Raw genomic sequence first — 23,263 nt, 5'->3', positions numbered from 1 at the left:
AGCCTCTCCAAGCAAGCCTTAAAAACTCTAACCTTTTTTCTTCTTCCTCTCTTGCTCGAACTGCTCTCGTTTCTTCTGCAACTGCTGCGTCATCCATCAGTTTCTGCTCTTTTGAGCAATTCTTGGGTTTTGATAAGGTTGAGCTAGTTTTATGTGCTTTTTGTTCTTTGTTGCTTTCATCTTACGGTTTTCTCTACGTTTTTTTTTTTTTGCTTTAATTAGTAAACTAATCAAGTGTTTGGAAGGGAGATCCTTAGGTCATGATATCCCAGATCACTTGAAAATTAAATATTGTACAGTTTTGATAGGATTTTAGTACAAAAAGCCAAGTATGACTTGAATCAAATTGCTAGGATCTTAGCTCACACAGCAAGGGGGGATCCAAAAGAGTTGGAAAGATCACCCCGCAGATTGGTATCCCTCCAAGGACTTAAAGTTTCTGTGAACAAACTCAAAATTCTTGAATGAAACTGGTAGGGGTCTGCCTAACCCTAGCTTGCCTTTAAAAAAAAAAAAACTATTGACACACGATCTGAACCCTCGGTTTTGATTTTTTTTCTTTGGAAAATATCATTGGCTTTGAAAACCAATCATGCCAAATTGTCAATGCAATTAGGGCCCTGGGTTTGGAAAATATTGTGAATTATATAAGGGACCAAGTGGCATGTGCTTTTGGCATCCCATCCAGTTAAACAAGTCTCAAACCAATCGTTTGTTACACCCGCAGGGATAGAAACGTGCCTTTCCCTCCAAAGGTACCCCACAGGAAATTGCTTCCCGATGGAGAAGGTGCGACGCGCATTTCATATGAAACACATTGTGCGTAAAACTGGTGGTGCACTCACGCGAACGTTTTTTTGTTTCATCTCTTGCATAAAGATCACCCCTTTCATACGAATGCCCTTTCTCGGCCCTGTTTGGAATCTGTAGCTGGGATGGGCGTTTATGGAGATTATGCATTTGAAGAAGTGGTAGCTGCCAAATCCATTCTTTAGTGTAAATACAAAGGCGAAAGGGCCTCACTTTTCATCCCAAATGCATAAACGCCCATTCCAGCTACCAGATTCCAAACGGGACCACCAAGGTAGTTTGACCAAGATTTTACCTTGAGGCCACCAAATGCATAATTTACTAAATTGAATGCAGATTGCCTTTCTTCTCAAAAAGACAATCACCTAAATCCCACTTGTTTGTAGAATTTTTAGGCAATTCAAACATCAATGGATGAGAAAACACAAAAAAATTGTGATTTAAAAAAATCCATTTTATAATTAAAAAAAAAAATATTGTTCAAGTCAGATTCTTATTAAATCAACCATACTGAATCCATGTATGAGGTTAGATTTGATCAAAACAATTTGCATCAATAAGATTTAGAGGGGTGTGAAAGATGGGGATGAGTGGAACCAAATTGCTTTTAGTGTGGAACCCGATGTTTCGTGTACAATGGGTGGGCCCCATTGGTGTTGTTCTCAGGCCAACATTTGTTTCATCTCATGCACACAAACACATACGTGTAATTTACAAAATTCCATTCCAAGGGGGCATTTAAGCTTGTATTTGGGAGCCTTGCACTGGGATGGAAACATGGTTTCAGTGTGTTGCCAAAATATCGTTTGGCCAATGTGTGATGTTGAGAAACGGAGTTGCCAAAAAACATCCCCTAGTGAAAGGTGTTGAAATGTGGTGTTGTGCCTGCCAACCACCAGTCCCAACGCACTGTTTAAGCAATGTCACTGCTCCCAAATAGCAAGAGTATGGCGAAAACCGCAACACAGCCTACGATTCATGACTCTCAAACGTTGCCCAAATGTCGCAAAATTTCAACGTTGGGCTAGGCACTGGCACTAAATCAGCTTGTTAGTAAAATCAATCTAGTGCAGCCGGATACTGCCTCTCTAAGAACCGTCGGGTGTAAAAGGGCACAACTCAACTCGACCTAAACACGATAACTCTTTTGCATGAAGCCAGAATCGCTAGTAATCGCTGTGGTGAATTCGTTCTCAGGCCTTGTACACACCGCCCGTCACACTATGGGAGCTGGCCATGCTGGGTTGAAAACCCATTCTAAGGATTCTTGCAGTTTCGGACTATCCAGCTACAGGAGAACCAGGAATGGGGAGATCTCCCCCTTTTTCTGCCCACCTCAACCAAAACCTGAAAAGTGATAAAAACGCAATATCAAGGAACATATTAGTGTTTGGTTGCACCAAACATACACCCTACACAAGAAAAGGTATATGTTTGCCTTGTCAAAATGGTATTGTTCCAAACATACTACACAAAAACAGTGATAACGTAATTTATCATGGATTAAGTTCACAAAAGATTATATTTATTGCTTTAATATAAAACTTAATCTTATAATTCAATATGAGCATGCATGTTGCTAACTAAATTCTGGAATATTCTAATTTAGAGATCCTCAAAATTTGCATTGAATCTTATTGTTTACAAATGCTTTTAGTCTTTTTCAGAATCATGACATCATAAGCTTTGTATTCCTTCTCAAATCTTGAGAGTTTTTGGATTTAGTTGTGGTGTTTAAATTTGGCCTACATGGAGCAAACTTCTGAAACCACGATTTAGGTTAAAAAGATTTCTTATATTCTCCCTAACATTTCTATTTGAAGTCATTGCATAAATGTGGTCTGGCTCAGCCTGCTATACTTACGATCGTTGTCCTGTCAGCATAACACTCCGAGACCTAGACGCACAGGCTCAGCCTGCCATACTTATTATGTTGCAAGGTTTTATCGTGTCTTTTTTTTTTCAAGGAAAATAAACATTTCATTAGCATAAGAATATAATCAGCAAATCCCTAAGATGCTGAAACGAATCAAGTGCACACACATTGTTCTGATCCCTAAGAGGGAAGGGGCCTTCTCCTTATCACAGTTTCGGCCGATTGGCTTCTGCAATTTTGTTTATAAAGTAATTTCTAAGAGGGATCAAAGTTTGGAAACGAATTGATTATGATCAAGCGTCAAGTTGCATACTGCAGGAACAATTACTCAGAATCCCCAATACCGTCAAAAAATAGTCAATGCCCAAACTTGGGACCCCCTCAACCGGGATGAACTAGTCTGGATTCCAACCAAGGAATTCACTGTTAAGTCGGCATGGAACTCCATAAGGTCCAAACTCCGAAAGGAGGAAATCTACAAGTTAATTTGGACAAATCAGGTGTTCCCTAGAGCAGCCATCATGCTCAAGTGGGCCATTCAAAACAGACTGCAAACCCAGGAGAATCTCCGACGCCGGGGTCAGCAATTCCCCAGTCGATGCGAACTCTGCGAGCGTGCATCAGAGGACAGAGGTCATCTTTTTCTGTCCTGTCCCATGGCATCAGAGGACAGAGATCATCTTTTTCTGTCCTGCCCCATTGCCACTGGTCTATGAAACAGAACAACGAACCTTTTTGGTCTGAAATAGAAATCATCAGGTGACATCAATCAGGATATCACAAGTTGGTTCTCAATTAAGCATCAGAACAAAGGCATCCAAAGAAGCTGGTAGAGACGGCCTTTCATATTGTAATATGGTCTATATGGCTATTGCATAAAAGACAAATCCTTGAGGATTCACGGAAGACCACCTCACAGATTTGCACCGAAGGGATGGTCCTTGTCAGGGAACATGCAATCAGCTTCCTTAAAGATCAAGATCATAGCGTAGCTATCAGCTGGAGATCTCTGATCCTCTGGTCTCTCCTTAAGCAAGGCTGGTTACTTGTACAGATTAGTGGTATAGCCAAGGCTAATTGGTTCTTTGGCTTCACGGTTCGATCACACTCGGGACATTTTCTCTATGCAGGCTGCTTCTCCAAACCTCATCCTGCAGATGAAAAGGAATGGAGCGGATGGTTAGAGATTTTGGACTTGATCAAAGATGATTCCAAGGTAATCATTGAATCAGGTCGTTTTAACTTGGTTAGTAGACTCACAAAATTTTTGGAAGGGAGATCCGTAGGTTTGGATATCCCGGATCAATTGAAAATTAAACTGGATAGATTCGATAGGATTTTTGTATAAAGAGCCAAACACGGTTCAAATCATATTGCTAGGTTGTTAGCTCACACAGCCAGGGGGGGACTCAAAAAAAGTTAGAAAGATCACACCCCAGACTGGTTTCCATCGAAGGAGGACTTATAGTTATATAAAGCATACTCCATTATTGAATGAATCTGATAAGGGCTTGTATGGCATATGACAAAAGTTGGCCATTTATAGCCTCCTCTGGGGACTATCCATGCCAACCACCCAACATCCATTATGGGTGTCTGATACAGTACCTCAATGGAGAGAATGATGATGCAATGGCGTTGCTTTTCACCACTCATCTAAACAGAGTAAATGCCAATGCATGACATTCAAGTTTACAGGAAATGCATGCTGACAATCAAAATGGAACGGAGTATGAAACCCAAAAGATGGCAACAAATTCATATATATTACCAGAAAAAGAACAGAAGAGAACATCAAATTAAATAAATAGCAAATAATACCACACAATCATGTCTCATCTCTTACATATAGAGGAAGGGTGTACAGAAATGACAGACTCACCACAAGCATGGCAGAGTTGGCTTGCAAGGTAACACCTCAGAAGGAGAACCAAACTTGACGGTTGTGTTCAGTGGACTCCGTGAGACCTACATCGATTCAGCATGGTTCACAGTTATCCGATCCACTTCCTAGGTATCCATTAGTGGTGCCAAGTTGGTACCAGCCACAGCTTTTGCTCAAGCTTTGGTCAACATTACGCAAGTCCAATAAGCCACGATCAGACTAAAACACAATTTGGTCTATTCGAGAACAGATTATTACTATGAGCCATTTGTATGGATCCAGAACATGCCAGGCCCTTAACCTAACAATCTAGGCACAGACCAGGTGTGCATTCACCAATTTCAACTAGACAGACCAAGTCTCTGAGCTTTGCTATTTTATAGCCATTCTTGAGTTTAGATCCATGGATGAGTCCACCAGAGTTGTTTAAACTTGATGATCTGAGACATCAACACCATCATTTCCAATCCAGCATGTCTAAAAGCCACAAAACCTCATCCTCAGAGTTGGCAGCATCAAAGAAATCCATTTCAATGCCAAATACAAGGTTACCACCATCACCACCATCATCTTCCATCAATAGCAGAGAGAGCCAAGCCCTGATACCTGATATAAACGGATGCAAGGGTGAGAACTCCAGATAGTCGTAAGCAAATGCCCTCCCCATCCCGTCCACATAATCAAAACTTGACTTATTGATTATACGAGCAAGCTTGTTCGTATCTTTGCGAGAAACAAGCACAGAGACGTGGATGCTCTCGCTTTGAACCATGGGGAACCATGGGTTAATCGCCATCATCATCTTGTATCCTGGGCCTTCTAAACGGAGCCTGAGGACGTCGGAAATGCCAGGAGGTGGACTCTTGATGCCAGCTTGTAGGATGGGGCCAGGGACCACATCCGAGAATACGACTTTCTCATCAGACCAGACATCAATATAGAATTCCAGGTCAGCAAAGGAGAGCCTTGGGGGTAGGAGCGGTCGCCGCTGCTGTCGTTTGCAGAAAGTGGCATAGAGTTTATGATAGCCGAAGGGTGGAGGTGAGGACTTCTTGCAGATGGATGGCCATCTTTCTGCACACAGACCTTTCCAGAAGTACTCATCTTTGCCTACGTCTCGCCATTGGCGGCAGACACACATACATGCTGCAAGGTCTGAACCACTCAGAAAAGGGAAGACAGCCTTCAAGATCACCTCATAGGGCCAATCCTTGCTCATTCTGTTTCAGTTTCCAAGAAGATGGAGCCCTGTGATGCAGTTTAATTACAAGGGAAGAGATGTCTGATGCAGCAATGTGAAAAGAAATAGATAAAGCTGAATTCGGTTTAAGAAATGACACGAGACTTTACAGCTATCACCTGCAAAAAGAGGGCACAACATTCAGAATGGATACAAGTTAAACTTCTCTAGAACATAACAAGTCATACTTCTAAAGTTTAATGAATAAAAGGCAAGGCAAGATCTGCAGAAAAGTAACCTGCAGTGAAATTTTATAATGGAGCAAAGAAAGAAAGAAAATTCAAAATTCAATTTGTCATAATGAAGTGGACAGGGACAAACTTGCTATTCATAAAGCCCAGAATGAAAATCAATTTTGTCTTTGCTAAGTGAAGGAGAAGGGCAAACTTATATTGGTCTATAAAGGTGTGATTTACTCTTTATTTGGAAAAACTACAAGTTCATGTAAATAACACTTGATTATCTGTTGGTCCTATCAGATCATTAAATTACATCTTTCTATTAAGCATGTAGCCCAATCAGTGAATAAACATGGACCATAATTCTTGTTTTATTAACAATTTTGGTTCCTTGTACAAAGACTGGAAGGAATGATATAGTGGTGACACTTCTAAGCTACTGGATTATAACAAGAATGTTGGGTCTTGCTTGTAACCTCAACTTGCAAAATAGAATCCTAAAATTTTGTAAGAACATAGAATTCCCTTTGTGTTGTAGGGTGAGACCAATATAAAATCAATTCCAATTATTGTGAAATCGGAGAAGCTATAGTCATTATTTACATTGTGAGATAAGAACCATTAACTAAATATTTTAGCTGATCAAACTAAAGTTGCTAATATCATTGGATCTTATAAAATGCATCACCATGTGATACAAATATATGATTTTATATTTTTATTTGGTCCACACCATCAGGGGTTGTTGCTCAACAGATTGGTAACCATCATGCATAACTTTAGGCCAGTCAAGAAGGAAAGTAATGTAAATTTCAGATAAACTAGATGCAGTTATGATAATAAGCAGGTTGAAAGCATATCAGCCAATTGGTAACATGCAATTTGATAATGATAAGATGAAAAACACTAATGATTTGATAAGCTGGCATAAAGAGATCCACTATAGAACATTACTCGTCTAAAAGTTAAGTCAAATCTCAAAATATTTAATACATGCAAAAATGAGCAAGCTTTTAGGTTTAAAATATTGTGTTGCAAACAGAGAAAACAGTGGTAGTCAAAGCAAAAGAAAATATATAAGATCATAGATGACAAGGAGAAAATATATGAGGAAGATGATGCAAAATCCTATGCAAGGATGATTTGGTTGGCATTCATGCATAATAGGGTCAAAAACTGCAGCGGACTAATGAGGTTTGCTTATACCAGATATTAATATAAAATTTTGAAGGTCATGACTGCAGTTTCCTGTATGAAATTTAGAAATAACTGCAACAAAATTAGGGAGCAAATCAGGGCAAGCATTTATCAGATCCATGTGTGACATGGTGGACCCAACAATTCATTAAAGCTCTACTTAGGATGGTTCCAAATCAGAGCAAGGAACATATGCTCATAAGAAACTTCTAAAATCCTAATTATTGGTTGAACCTAATCAAATTTGGGTATCTAATCTAAGAAGGCCAGATGACCAGAGCATTTCTGGCCAAAAACAGAAATATGTCAGGTGAGATTCAGGTGACATACGACCTGATTGACAATCCAAATCGAAGTTAATGTCATGAATCAATTTTGCTAGTGAATACATTCATTCCATAGCTTGTTTTCACTGAGTAGCATGCCATAATCAATTATGATTCTTTTGCAATGAAATGTGAAACTTGCATTCCAAATGTTGAACCAGTGTATTTGACTGAAATGACTTTTTTTTGTTTCAGAATATAGTTAACCAACATGTTAACTAATTGATTAAGTTAAATTGGACCATTGAACATATATGCTTATTCTTATGATTCCTGATCTTTCCTAAAGATACATTAAGAAACAAATCTGGAAATGTTTGCTTGTTTGCCTAGTTGCTGATGTTGATTATTTACATACAACATGCCGATAGAGTACCTAGGGACGTTCTCTGGTGGACAATGATGAAGAAAGGTGTTTCTCTCAAGTACATTAGTATAATTAAGGATATGTATGAAGGAGTAGTAACCAATGTATGCACTTGTGGAGGGGTGACAACCAATTTTCCGATAACGGTTGGGTTACATCAAGGATATGCTTTAAGCCCTTTCCTATTTGCTATAGTGATGAATGAGCTTACGAGATCAATTCAAGAAAATGTGTCGTGGTGTATGTTGTTTGCTGATGATATTATTTTGATTGATGAGTCTAGAGTTGGGGTTAATGCTAAGTTAGAATTATGGAGACAGACATTAGAAGCAAGAGGTTTTAAGTTGAGTAAGAGTAAGACAGAATATATGGAATGTCGGTTTAGTAAGCAACGAAGTAGTGAGGGGAGTGTAGTGAAGCTTGGTGAGCAAAAAATACCAGTGGATGATTGTTTCAAATATTTGGGATCTATCATTCAAAAGTATGGAGAAATTGATGGAGATGTAAATCATAGGATAAAGGTTGGGTGGATGAAATGGAAAAGTGCAACTGGAGTGTTGTGCGATCGTAGAATGCCATTGCGGTTGAAGGGAAAGTTTTATAGGACGACTATTAGGCCCGCTTTACTATGTGGTACGGAATGTTGGGCTGCCAAGAGATATCATATTCAAAAAATGAGTGTAGCTGAGATGCGTATGCTTAGATGGATGTGTGGAAATACAATAAAAGATAAGATTCGGAACGAGGAGATACGTAAGAAGGTAGGCGTTGCACCCATTGAAAATAAGATGAGAGAGAATCGTTTACGGTGGTTTGGACATATTCGGCGAAGGCCTAATGATGCTCCAGTTAGAAGGATGGAGAAATGGGAAAATATATTAGTTAAAAGAGGTCGGGGTAGGCCTAGGAAGACTTGGATGGAGATGATAGGAAAGGATATGACTGCTTTGAACCTCACCGAGGACATGGCATTGGATAGAAATGATTGGAGGAGAAGGATTCATGTGGAAGACCCAGAATGATTTTCTTTGTTGGTTCATATCGCCGACCTCAATTGTTTTGGGATGAAGGTGTTGTTGTTGTTGTTGTATGCATTTAGTCATTTAACATCCATTTCGTCATGGAATATTGCAGCAATGAGAATGCACTATATATACCACTTATAAACTGCAATACATGAAAAGATAACCAGTTTTACTTTCGCAAAATTCTTTCCAAGTTATATGGTATCAAAACTCAAGTTTGTGAAAATCCAAATGTTAATCACCAGGTTCATCATCAGCATACAAGTATAGATGATCCTACCACCATGTCCCATTCCCCAGTGTATGCTAATTACATAATGTCATTTTAAGTATGCTATTCTTTAAAGGAATATGTAATCATCTGTATTCTTTTGTTTTTTTTTTCTGAGATTCACTTACATATTTCATGTCACTAGGGAAACAGGTGATTCTTGACAAAATTAAGTATTCCTTAATCTTTCCAAGTGGTTTATTTATGAAAGTCAATGCAACCATTGTAACTCCAACACATTCAACAAGCCAAACATGAAGAGAAGATCACCAATTTCATTTTTGGCTTTCATAATCCTTTCCCAATCGTCTCATGAACTATCTTAATCATATATATGATGTCATTTATTGTGATGCATTTGTGTCTTCATGTGTAAATGCATATGTTGCAGCAATATTTCTTATGATGTAATTCAACTACTTTTTCCTACATGTTTTTTTTATTTTATGTGGCGTTTCACTTGAGACAGAGCTTCTAAAGGCAAGATGGATGAAGCAATGATTCTATCTATCCAAAGAAATCTCCTGTGCAAATCTTGAAATATTGATTCCATTAGAGTTCAATTTGATACCACAACGGCCAGTTAACTATGTTGAGTTTCCGGTTAGCCTTAACCAATAGTAAGTCAAATAACCCCCTTCATAGCACAACGAATCTCTTTTCACCAAAAGCAAATTCAGCACGTGAATTTGCCTAGTATTCACAAACATTCGGCTTTCTAATAAGTAACGCTCTCAACAAGACCAAGGATCACAATAAGTACATCCATGAAGCTGCATCAATTTAAGAACATGATCGTATCAACTAAACCTGTGGAAAATTATCTGCACACCAACTTCTGACTTAAGGTAACCGATCATCAACGACCCAACTCTTGTCAGGCCAATCAAACTAAATATGGGCAGAATGTGCTTCGTGAAATGAACAAGTACGAACATACATTGCAAAACATTTGAGCTACAAATTATCAGAATCCACGACTTGATCATGCAAACCGAATTACTGAAAACACTAATCAAACATTCTCTCCTGGGCATTGACCTTCAATGGACATCTGCCAAGCAGACAATCTGTGCAAGACATGCAACTAGAGCCAACTAAAGGCCAATACAAGTTTTGCAGTTGTGAATCAGACTACTCCCACCGAATTTTCTGTCATCGGCTTTACCTAACCTGAGAAACATGTCAATATCCCACTCCCCAGTTGGATTCCCCCCTCAATTTTTTTCCCACATACTAATCCTATACCCTATAACCTTCTCACTTTGCATCCCCGAATGTCTGGAATCTAAATGGGTTGTCAAGATAACCACCCAATTCGATATATACCACTCAAAATTCTTTCAAGTTTCTCAATAGAAGACCATTCAATGCGATATCACATTCACAATCATTAGTCAAAAAACACCAAAAGTACAAAACATTTAAATATGGTATACTTCTAATAGAAAAAACACAAATCGGATGCTGAACATTGAATTTAATTCAGTGCAATTCGTGCTGCCCGACTGAAAAAATAATACGAGAAACCCACCTGCCCGTTTCAGAAATCAATGAAAATAAGGAGATTCATGAGTATCGGTGAGCCATCGATTCACACAACCACGCCAACAAAAAAAAAGACATCTTACAAATTGGAGAAAAACCACATCATTATATCAGAGAGAGAGAGAGAGAGAGAGACCTGACGATTTTGGTGGAGATGGAAACCCTAGAGAGACAGAGAGAGAGAGAGAGAACAATGTGAATCGTTTATGAGATTAAATTACAAAATTTTCCTTCTTGCTGTCGGTCAAGGACGCACGAACTGCACATTTTTAGGGAGGAATAAAGAAGGTTTCGCTCTAGGGGTAAACATGTAAGCTTCTCCCGCAGCCACGTTTGGATGCCAAACGGGATCTACAGCAAAAGAATATATTTTTTTGTTTTTTTTATTAATATCAAAAACCGTTTAACAGCTGCTGCAAAAGAATAACGTCCGTTTAACAGTACCGTGAAAGAATGGGACCCGGGTTATGGATCAGGTGGAACGTTGTCGTTGCAGGTCCTAAATAGGGATGTCAACGGGTCGGATCTTCAATGGACCCCAATTGAGTCTGACTAGGATCCGACTATGGGGTTCTGCCGCTCTAGTACTCTGTCTGAAGGCGGACCTAGTATAAGAGAAAGCATACCCATACCTAACAAGGATTATGTAAACCAGAACTGGTTCATACCCGCTTAAATTAATATTGTTTATGTTTTTAAAATTGATGGTCTTGCACGGTCTAGTTTGAAATTTCATAAACCATACCTGACTCAATCTGACCCCATGAATCTGATCCGAGCTCTTAAAAAAGGACCTGCTTCATTATTACGATTATATTGGATCCAGTATGGGTTGGAATGGGGTTATACCCAACAATTGACACCCCTGTCCTAAGTGGACTGGAATCTAGTTTCATTTTGGTTTATTAAAAAAAAAAAGGAAAAAAAAAGTGTTTTCTCATCCATGGGTAAGTCTCTTAAGTGATCAATTGTGACTTGCCCCCCTTATCTCAATTTATGAGAGATGTAATTTAAATCAAATTCTATGAGCATAACTTATCATCTTGCAATTCTTTAGTCAAAGACATACTTGACGAGAACTTAGACAAGATTCTAACCTCACATGCCAATATATAATGTCTCAACTTTTGAGTCGCCCAAACGAGAGCTAGGCATGTTTTCTTCAATCTATTATGTTTTTTTTCATTGTTCATAAAAATTTTACTGATATAGTAAATGACATAGTATATTTTTTCATCATTCTCGTACTAGGCAAGTAGGCATCTTAGCACTACCTCATTGACGAAACAAGTACATAAATAAAGGCTTTCTTATGATGGGAGGTTTAAGGACAGGCATATTGAAGAGGTATTGTTTAATTATATCAAAAGATTTCCAACATTCTTAAGAGTTTACATCTAGTGGTTAGGTTGAATACACTACAACAAAGCAGTAGATTAGCGACGACCACATTCCGTCGCTAATCCGTCGCTAACATGGTTAGCAACGGATTAGCGACAACGAGGCGACAGTATGCTTACGTCGCGAATATTTCGACGCTAACTGGCGACGGAACCAGGTCCGTCGCTAATTGCGACGGAATAACGAGCGCTATATTCCGTCGCCAATCCACCGGTACTAAACGGCGACCACGGCTTGGCGACGGATTTACTTCTGTCGCTATGCCATCGCTAGATTAATATGAATAGCGACGGATGGTTCCGTCGCTAATCCGTCGCAAACACGAAAAAAAATTAAAAAAAATTTATTTGAAAATTAAATACCGAGAACTGTACAATTTCTATTTCCTGTACAATTTATATTTCCTGTAAATAAAAAACAAACCACACAAAAAAATTCATATAACAAGAATCTACAACAATTAATCGTTCCACCTTAAAATTAAGAAGTTTAATTATTTACAATTCAACAATTACAATTAGAAAAAATAAAAAAAATAGAACTTCTTCAACACAGTCCTCTAATCATCGCCAAGATTTTGTGCGTCTTCTTGTTCATTGTCTTTATCTGTCTCTTCAGCTCCACTACCCTGATTATCGCTAGCAGCCTACACAAGAAAAGAACAGTCAGTATTGATAAATAAAATATAATGAAATAAATTACACACTATATGTGATTCTATCATGTGCTCATGTGTGATCTAAGGCAATAAAAAAACTCTATATGTGATTCTATCATGCTCATATGTGCTCTAAGGCAGACAAAAAGTTATATATATATATATATGATTCTATCATGCTCATATGTGTGCTAAGGCAGTCAAAAAATTGAATATGTGATTATAGCATGTTCATATGTGTTCTAAGGCATCTAAAAAAACTCTATATGTGATTCTACCATGCTCAGATGTGCTTTAAGGTAAGCAAAAAACTATATATGTGATTCGATCATGCTCGTATGTGTGCTAAGGTAGTAAAAAAATTGAATATGTGAATATAGCATGCTCATATGTGCTCTAAGGCAGGCAAAGCCAAAAATTTTATATGTGATTCTATCATAAATGATATATAACATGTTCATATGTGTTCTAAGGCAGTAAAAAAACTCTATATGTTATTATAGCATGCCCATATATGTGCTAAGGCAGTCAAAAAACTGAATATGTGATTATAATATGCTCATATGTGTTCTTAGGCAGTCAAAAAACTGAATATGTGATTATAGCATGCTCATATGTGTTCTAATGCAGTCAAAAAAACTTTATATGTGATTCTATCATGCTCATGTGTGCTCTAAGGCAGACAAAAAGTTATATATATATATATATATATATATATATATATATATATATATATATATATATATATATATGTGTGATTCTATCATGCTCATATGTGTGCTAAGGCAGTCAAAAAATTGAATATGTGATTATAGCATGTTCATATGTGTTCTAAGGCATCTAGAAAAACTCTATATGTGATTCTACCATGCTCAGATGTGCTTTAAGGCAGGCAAAAAACTATATATGTGATTCGATCATGCTCGTATGTATGCTAAGGCAGTCAAAAAATTGAATATGTGAATATAGCATGCTCATATGTGCTCTAAGGCAGGCAAAGCAAAAAAATTTATATGTGATTCTATCATAAATGATATATAGCATGTTCATATGTGTTCTAAGGCAGTAAAAAAACTCTATATGTTATTATAGCATGCTCATATGTGTGCTAAGGCAGTCAAAAAACTGAATATGTGATTATAATATGCTCATGTGTTCTTAGGCAGTCAAAAAACTGAATATGTGATTATAGCATGCTCATATGTGTTCTAATGCAGTCAAAAAAACTTTATATGTGATTCCATCATGCTCATATGTGCTCTAATGCAGTCAAAAAAACTTTATATGTGATTCTATCATGCTCATATGTGCTCTAAGGCAGACAAAAAAACTTTATATGTGATTATAGCATGCTCATATGTGCTCTAATGCAATAAAAAACTCTATATGTTATTATAGCATGCTCATATGTGCTCTAAGGCAGTCAAAACACTGAATATGTGATTATACCTGAGAGGGACCTGGAATCGAAGATCCCCTATCCTGAACAGCGGCCTTGATCTCATTTCGGAGAAAGGGGGCGACGGTGTATTGAAAGTAGTTATTCAGTGATTCATTAATGATCTGACGTACATCATCACCGGAAAGAATAGTCGGTTGCTTGGAGCTTATGTCGGCGCAAAAAGTCGGTGAGCCGTAACTGGAAAAACCAATAACTGGTGAAGTGTTCATATTACTCCCAAACCCAAACACGCGACCTTTTTTGGGTTCACCTGCTGCAGTCACCCATGCTGTAGGATCAAATGATGGATGCTGAGTAGCGTCATCGCCATATCGCTCTACCATCTATTGCTCATATGCCTCCTACAAAATAATGTTTAAAGTATTCATTAATAATTAATGATAACATTATGATAACTTGCATATATATTGCAATGATTATTAATAGAATTAATACATACCGTTGTCGTTCTCGCCTTCTCTGATACGAAGACTCTCGTGGTCTTCCGTTTATGTGTTTCTACAAGCACATCTTTATATGGTACACTGCCTCCTTTTTCTGCTTCCTGCGAAGTTAAATGACAAAAGATTTAGTACACAAGTTTGCAACAATACTTATAAAATTAATATTATATATTGATGAGTTACCATTTTCTTTAGGTGGCTCCCAAATGTCTTAGATCCACCTGTGTGTAGATGGGCTTCGGGCATCTTCGATCGATTTTGTGAAGCCTTCGCAGAGCGATTTTTAAATGCATCTCCCGCCCACTTATCGCACATTTCATCCCAGTAATCTCTCCTGATAGTAATAGAACCATGGCCCTTCCACAGTAATGGATCATCTACTACGCCAGATGCTTTTTTTGCTGCAGTCTTCATAGTGTGCAGCATGTCTGCAAATCGATTGGCAGCCACCTTCTGCCACACCTTCCTTGCATCATTTTCTTCCACCGTAGTTGCGAAGCGATTCGAAGCCTACAAATATTTTCAGAAAGTTAGTAGACATTGCTTAAATAAATTAAATATGAAACACATTAACTATGAGGAACAACTGTATACCATGAATGAGGACCACAATCTGTCTAACACCTCCTTTGGGTACTCTTTCCATTGAGCAACTGGTCCTGGTAGATGTTGAAGAAGTGAATTCCTAATCTCCCGTACTACTTCTTGTGGCTCAAACCTCGTGTTGCACATGAATTGTTACACAGTAAATATCAATATAAAATATTTAAAAGATATGCAATAATTGAAAACAAAATACTTACGGTCGATTATCGATATACACTATTCGAATGAGTCTTCTTGTGCCAGCCTGAGAAGACCCTGTTTCCTGTGTTAGCTGTTGACTTGTGTGATCAACTGGTGTAGGTGGGTCGTGTACAGGCGCAACATCATCTGTAAAAAAAATACATTAAAAATTCTCAGAATGTGCATTTGAACTAATCAAGCATCTAATTAGTTATATGATATACCTATCACAGGAGCCCGTGAAGATGAAGGCTGAGCCTGGCTACTACTGGATGAGCGACCACTATAACCTCCACGAACCATATTCTAACAAATAACATATGTCATACAATACATTCAAATAATTCACATCAAGTATTACAATGCATTCAAGTCATTCACATCAAGCATTGCAATGCATTCAAATAATTCAAATCATTGACATCAAGTATTGCACTAATTCAAATCATTCGTTAATTGCATAAATTATAATACATTCAGATAATTGAAATCATTCACATCAAGTATTACAATGCATTTGAATCATTCGTATCAAGTATTAATATACATTCAAATAAAATTTTTAATCATTCACACCAAGTATTGCAATACAACTCACATCAAGTATTACAATGCATTTAAATAGAGGTTTGTAGTATAAGATTTTGTTCACTAGCTTGAGAATTCTTCCTCGTCACTAGTTTGACTTTCTTCTTCTTCTTCTTCTTCTTCTTCATTGTTTGCCCATCCACTTGGTACATCATTTGGATCACATTCCTCTATGAATGTTTCATCGGCCAATTGAGATATGACATGCATATCATGCGCAACATCGTGACCATAAGCGAAGTCATAGACATCATCTGATTGATAGTAATCACTGTCTTCAGCTAACTCATCTTCCTGTAACTGATCATACTCGGGGTATAGTTTGGATTTCACCTTGCAAACTGCCCACCATTCATTTCTATCTGACTTTTTTATACTCGGATATGAAGTATAATAAACTTGTTGAGCTTGCGAGGCTAATATGAATGGTTCATATGTTCCAAACCTAGATTTATGATTCACCTCCACAATGCCTGAAGCTTTGTCGAGTCTTGTTGCAGTTGGATCAAACCAATGACACTTGAATATCGTAACCCTGTTATTCATGCCTAAGTAAGTTAACTCCATTATTTCCTCTATAACACCGTAGTAATCATGTTCATTTTCACCGTAGCTGCTACCCTTGACACACACGCCACTATTTATCGTTGATTTGTTTATACCGTAGTCTTTTGTATGGAATCGATAACCATTTACGATATACCCGTTGTAGCATTGCACAACTTTGGTCGGACCATTTTCTAAATCACATATTCCTTGATCTTTAACACCACCATGGCGAACCTACGCACAGACATAAACAATTATTGTGATCACGATCAATTAAGTAACTTAGTGTTGTTTATAAGTACAAAATTTATGTTAGCTTCTTTACCAACTGTTTCAACCACTCCACAAACTTAGTTTCACGTTCTTTTTGTACTTCTGCATCAGTGAGATGTGAAACTTCGCTTTGCAACTCCAGATCAAATCGTCTGCAAACCATAAATACTTATATTACCGAGCCATGTATCCACATATAGAACATAAAAGGATTTATAATTGAGTTGCATATACATATACTTACTCGATGTATAGGTCGATCGCTGAGCAATTAAAAAGAATATAGATGTGTGTTGCATCTTGCTCTCGATCTGTCAATAGCCTTGATCGGCAACTACCAAATGCATGCCCAAGTGGTTGAAATATCGACAGCTTGTCAGCTACAGTTACTTGTTCTTCATCATTGTTACGGGGCGGGCATGTGTAACGTGTTGGAATATGAGGTTCAAAGTACATAGATGAGAAATTTGAAATCTCTTCTAAAGTGTACGCCTCACAAATAGAGCATTCTACTCTTGCTTTATTACGAACCTTTTTTTTAGGTCGAACATGCATCTGACAAGAATATACATTTCAAATTTTAAATATCTGTCATTAAAGAGACAAATATAAAAAAACATATATCTTTCAAATGGGTACATCCATCGATATTGCACAGGGCCACCAACCCTTAGTTCATATGGCAGATGTATGATCAAATGTTCCATAACATCGAAAAATGCTGGCGGAAATATCTTTTCTAACAGACAAACAGTGGTGATGACAGAGTCCTCGAGATTCTTTACATCTGATACAACGACCTCCGATGCGCACAATGTTCTGAAAAATCCGCTCAACTCAGACAATACTCCCCATATAGGTTTGTCTAACATATCATGGAATGCTAGGGGTATCAATCGTTGCATAAAGATATGACAATCATGGCTCTTCAACCCATATAACTGTCCATCGTCAATCTTCACAGCCCGAGCAATGTTAGAGACATATCCATCTGGAAATCTCAGTTGTCTCAACCATTGACATACATGTTTTATTTGATCAGGTCCGAGCACGTACTTCGCCTTTGGTTTCAGTACTTTGCCATTATACTCTTTGAGTTCCAATTCTGGTCTTTTACATATTAATTTTAAATCCATACGGGCCTTCGGATTATCCTTCGTTTTTTCTTTAATATTCATTACTGTATTGAACACATTATCAAACACATTTTTCTCTACATGCATTACATCCAAATTATGTCATATCAATAGGGTCGGCCAATACGGTAGTTCCCAAAAAATAGATTTTTTCGTCCAATTGTGATCCTTCCCAAATCCACGGAAGGGTGTAGTACTACGGGCATCTGTTAATACATCTGGAAAGTATCGTAATCTTCTTAGAATCTCTATGCCGGACAATCTTGAGGATGGACCTTCTGTTTCAGTTGTGCCTGCTTTAAATGCATTCTTTTGACGTCGGAACGGATGATCGCTGGGTAGAAATCGACGATGGCAATCAAACCAGCAAGGCTTTCTTCCATGCCTCAATCTAAAAGCTTTGGAATCCTCCATGCAGTACGGACAAGCCAACCTCCCATGTGTGCTCCAACCAGATAACATACCATATGCAGGGAAGTCACTGATTGTCCATAGAACAACGACCTTCATGTTGAAATTTTGTTTTTTGTGGGCATCATACGTGGTAACACCGTCATCCCACAGTACTTTTAATTCATCAATCAATAGCCTTAGATATACATCAAGATTTTGGCCAGGTGAGGTTGGACTAGGGATCAACAGAGACAAGAAAAGATTTGGACGTTTCATACACAAGCTTGGTGAAAGGTTGTATGGAGTTACAAATACTGGCCAGCATGAGTATGGAGTTGATCTACCCCCAAATGGATTAAATCCATCTGTACATAGACCGAGTCTAACATTTCGCACTTCCATTGCGAAGTTCTGATGAGTACGATCAAAGTGCTTCCAAGCTTCAGCGTCAACAGGATGCGTGATCTTGTTTTCATCGTGTCGAACTTTATTTGCATGCCATCTCATGTGTTTAGCTGTCCTTGAAGACATATACAATCGCTGCAATCTAGGAGTGATAGGAAAGTAGCAGAGCGACTTGTATGAAACTTCCTTTGATCTCGTGCTACCATTGCCTCTTGTCTTTGGCTTGAACCGAGGATGCCTACATGACGGGCATGATATGTCATTTTCCTGCTCCTTGAAATACAACATGCAGTGATTTGGACAAACATCAATCTTTTTGTAACCCATACCTAGAGCGTTGACCATAACTTTTGCATGATAGAAATTTTGTGGCAATTTCTCATCTTTAGGCAACATACTCTTCACAATCATGCATAAACGGTCAAAACATGATTGACTCAAATTATACTCGGACTTCAAATTCATTAGTTGAAGAACTGCAGACAAGATAGTGTGACTGTCACAACCGTTCCAAAGTGGCTCATCAGCATCTCTAAGTAAATCATAAAATCTACTAGCTGCATCGTTTGGTGATTCTTCATCTATGACAGTTCTTACATCACTAGAACTCATAGCAGAACCCAGTTCTGTTCCTGCGGCATCAAATATCAAATTCGTATATGGATTATCGTGCACCACATTCACCCGTGCATCAAAATCGTTTCTAAATTCTTCTCCATGAAACGTCCAGTTCTGATAATCACTCACAAAACCCTTCCTGTATAGGTGATGTCTAACGCCATGAGGTTCTACAAATCGATTATTCTTACAAATCTTGCATGGACACCTAATCCGACCTGTGGGATCTACCGTACTGACACTTGCCGTTGCAAATTCAATAAAACTGTCAACACCATCCATATATTCATGCGATAACTCATTATCCACTATCCTACGGTACATCCATTCACGGTTTGCAATCATTCTGTCGTATGATGTTACGAATAGTATCCTAACCAGTTAAAAGAGAACCATCAGAATGCTATGATGAAGAAAATATCAAATTTATCATGCAATATATGATGTCATACAATCACAAGAATTATGATGCATGCATTGATAACTTAATATTTTCATGTGCAAACTATTCATGACACGATACATTCATTTGAAGCATGCTTTCAGTATACAATTTTACATGGAAGACATAATCAAATTGAAAGTAACTACATGTAAGCATGGATACAATCACATCAAACATTGCAATACATCGAAATAATTCATATCAAACAAATGTCAAACATGTACCTGCAGCAAACACACTTCAATATCCCACTAACTACTACCATGCATAGCATGGACTCCGTACTCCAAAAATAAGAACACTTCCATATTCATACATTAAAATCATGCTCAGCATGATCTCCGAACTCCAACAAAGCAGTCCTAGATATCACCAACTAAGTGAGTGTGTGAACAATAAAGTGTTACATTCAATAAATTAAATAACATGTGATGTGCTTGCATCACTTACTCACCATGGGTATTTACCCGATTTGCATTATTTTTGTCACTTACTTACCACGGGTGGCGGGGCACAAGCGAGTTCCGTTGAGAAATCTGCAAAAAACACTGTGTTAAAATGAATATTGAAGCTAATTAGGGAAACACAAACACTTATGCAATGCAAAAAACAACTAAACTGATGATGATATATCTAATGATGAAATGCGATGAAATAAAGTGTGCAAGTAATGTACTGCAATGAATATTGAAGCTAATTAGGGAAACACAAACACTTATGCAAAGGAAGCAAAAAGACTAAACAGAACTTTTACAAGAATGAAAAACTAAAACAACAACAACAACAACAACAACTACGCCTTCATCCCAAAACAATTGGGGTCAGCGATATGAACCAAAAAAGAAATTCATTTTGGGTCTTCCACATGAATCCTTTTCCTCCAATCATTTCTATCCAACGCCATGTCCTCGGTGAGGTTCAAAGCATTCATATCCTTTCCTATCATCTCCATCCAAGTCTTCCTAGGCCTACCCCGACCTCTTTTAACTAATATATTTTCCCATTTCTCCAACCTTCTAACTGGAGCATCATTAGGCCTTCGCCGAATATGTCCAAACCACCGTAAACGATTCTCTCGCATCTTATTTTCAATGGGTGCAACACCTACCTTCTTACGTATCTCTTCGTTCCAAATCTTATCTTTTATTGTATTTCCACACATCCATCTAAGCATCCGCATCTCAGCTACACTCATTTTTTGAATATGATGTCTCTTGGCAGCCCAACATTCCGTACCATATAGTAAAGCGGGTCTAATAGTCGTCCTATAAAACTTTCCCTTCAACCGCAATGGCATTCTACGATCGCACAACACTCCAGTAGCACTTTTCCATTTCATCCACCCAACCTTTATCCTATGATTTACATCTCCATCAATTTCTCCATACTTTTGAATGATGGATCCCAAATATTTGAAATAATCATTCACCGGTATATCTTGCTCACCAAGCTTCACTACACTCCCATCACTACTTTGTTGCTTACTAAACCGACATTCCATATATTCAGTCTTACTCTTACTCAACTTAAAACCTCTAGCTTCCAATGTCTGTCTCCATAATTCTAACTTAGCATTAACCCCAGCTCTAGACTCATCAATCAAAACAATATCATCAGCAAACAACATACACCACGGTACATTTTCTTGAATTGATCTCGTAAGCTCATCCATCACTATCGCAAATAGGAAAGGGCTTAAAGCAGATCCTTGATGTAACCCAACCGTTATCGGGAAATTGGTTGTCACCCCTCCACAAGTGCGGACATTGGTTACTACGCCTTCATACATATCTTTAATTATACTAATGTACTTGAGAGAAACACCTTTCTTCATCATTGTCCACCAGAGAATGCCCCTAGGTACTCTATCGTAGGCCTTCTCTAAATCAATAAAAACCATATGCAAATCTTTGTTCCTCTCTCTATATCTTTCAATAAGTTGTCTAAGAAGATGTATAGCTTCCATAGTTGATCTTTCAGGCATAAAACCAAATTGATTCTCCGATATCATGACAACCTTCCTCAACCTAGACTCAATCACCCTCTCCCAAAGTTTCATAGTATGACTCATGAGTTTTATACCACGATAGTTTGTGCAATCTTGTATATCACCCTTATTCTTATATAAAGGCACCAAAGTACTCTTCCTCCACTCATTAGGCATCTTATTTGTTCGCCAATGAAAAACTAAAAGATTAACAAAAATTAGCAGAACAAGAAATGCAGACAAGGAATTATCTAAACATGAAATGCAATGATGAAAAGCAAACACAGAAAAATGAAACAAGAAAATAACAAGAAAAACACAATTGGAAATTGAAATACAGGAAAACAGAAAAATGAACTTGTAAAAAAGTTCAGGAAAATAAAATTTGAATGAAATAGACAAAAAAAATCAAATAAAAGCATGAAACATAAAACTGGACAAACAAAATTTTGAATGAAAGAAAAGAAAACAGGTAAAAATTAAGAAGGTTACCAAAATAGTTTCAACTTATAGTTGATAGCATAAATACTGGCTATTTTAACTTAGATAAGCAATCACTATTTAAAATTAAGGGAAGACTCCACAAAGACACGAAAGGCATCTGGACATCCATGTGTTAGGTTTGGCACTTTGAAGCCCTAACCCAACGCATTATAGTTTTCAAAATCATAACTTTGCTAAGCATTATCTTTTTTATCAATATTTTCAAGTAAATAATTCTTTTCTAGAGAGTTTGAAGAAATCATATGTTCTCGACCATCCAAAGATATTCATGGTGACAAGTTTAATAGCTTAATATCATGAAATGAGTTCAATACACGTTTCTAGAGAGGAATAAACAAAGAAAGTGACTGAAGCCAATCAGTTACCTTACCTTTATTTGATGTATAAATAAAATAGACATTTTCCCTTAGTAATATAGCTGATATAAACATAAACTATCATGATAAAATTGTGACATTTTTATTTTAATGATAATATTGCAATCTTTTTAGAATAATAACATGGTATTTTGATTGTTTAAAATGGTTACCAAAATATCACTTTTTCATATTATTTTCAAAATATCACCCACCATGAGTGGCATCCAGCATTACCAATGATAAGACTGCAATGACCTTCTATGGAATTCAACAAAACCCTACGCTAATCAGCGGTTCCAAACCAACACTTTTAATCAGAAATTCCAAAGTCTGATAGAAGAAATATATATATGTATATATATATATATACATATATATTTGCTATTGTCTACTGTATGTACAATCATAGTGACAAAAGTTAAAAACGGCAAAATATCAGCAGTAAAAAATTCACAAGAAACGTTCAGCATGGTTTGTTTGCTAGGCTTACACTTTGGATCATCTTTTTTCGATTGTAAAAATATAATTTTTG

General features: G+C 37.4%; 1 protein-coding gene across 2 annotated transcripts; it reads right to left on the bottom strand.

Annotated features, from left to right (window-relative positions):
- Positions 1 to 3,474: 3,474 nt before the first annotated feature.
- Positions 3,475 to 10,955, bottom strand: LOC149818810 (F-box protein At5g39250-like). 2 transcript variants are annotated; one of them, XR_016427066.1, is made up of 3 exons: positions 10,861 to 10,955; positions 4,569 to 5,930; positions 3,475 to 3,837 (listed from the first exon to the last, which is right to left on the bottom strand). XR_016427066.1 is itself a non-coding variant. In XM_089984368.1 (2 exons), the coding sequence occupies exon 2, from the start codon at positions 5,788 to 5,790 to the stop codon at positions 5,029 to 5,031; it is 762 nt and encodes a 253-aa protein (XP_089840494.1). In that variant the 5' UTR covers positions 5,791 to 5,930; positions 10,861 to 10,955; the 3' UTR covers positions 4,472 to 5,028. The 2 variants fall into 2 exon arrangements, 1 of the variants encoding a protein (XP_089840494.1); XM_089984368.1 differs by lacking the exon at positions 3,475 to 3,837 and having other exon boundaries at positions 4,472 to 5,930.
- Between the last annotated feature and the right edge of the window lie 12,308 nt (positions 10,956 to 23,263).

Source organism: Nuphar pumila, chromosome 13, assembly GCF_984573655.1.
Source record: "Nuphar pumila chromosome 13, dmNupPumi1.hap1.1, whole genome shotgun sequence".
In the NCBI taxonomy this organism is placed as follows: domain Eukaryota; kingdom Viridiplantae; phylum Streptophyta; class Magnoliopsida; order Nymphaeales; family Nymphaeaceae; genus Nuphar; species Nuphar pumila.
This window is presented reverse-complemented; position numbering and strand designations above follow the sequence as displayed.

Bases quoted from the DNA above. Each gene is read 5' to 3' on its own strand.
- LOC149818810 (XM_089984368.1), bottom strand. From the start codon at position 5,790: ATGAGCAAGGATTGGCCCTATGAGGTGATCTTGAAGGCTGTCTTCCCT.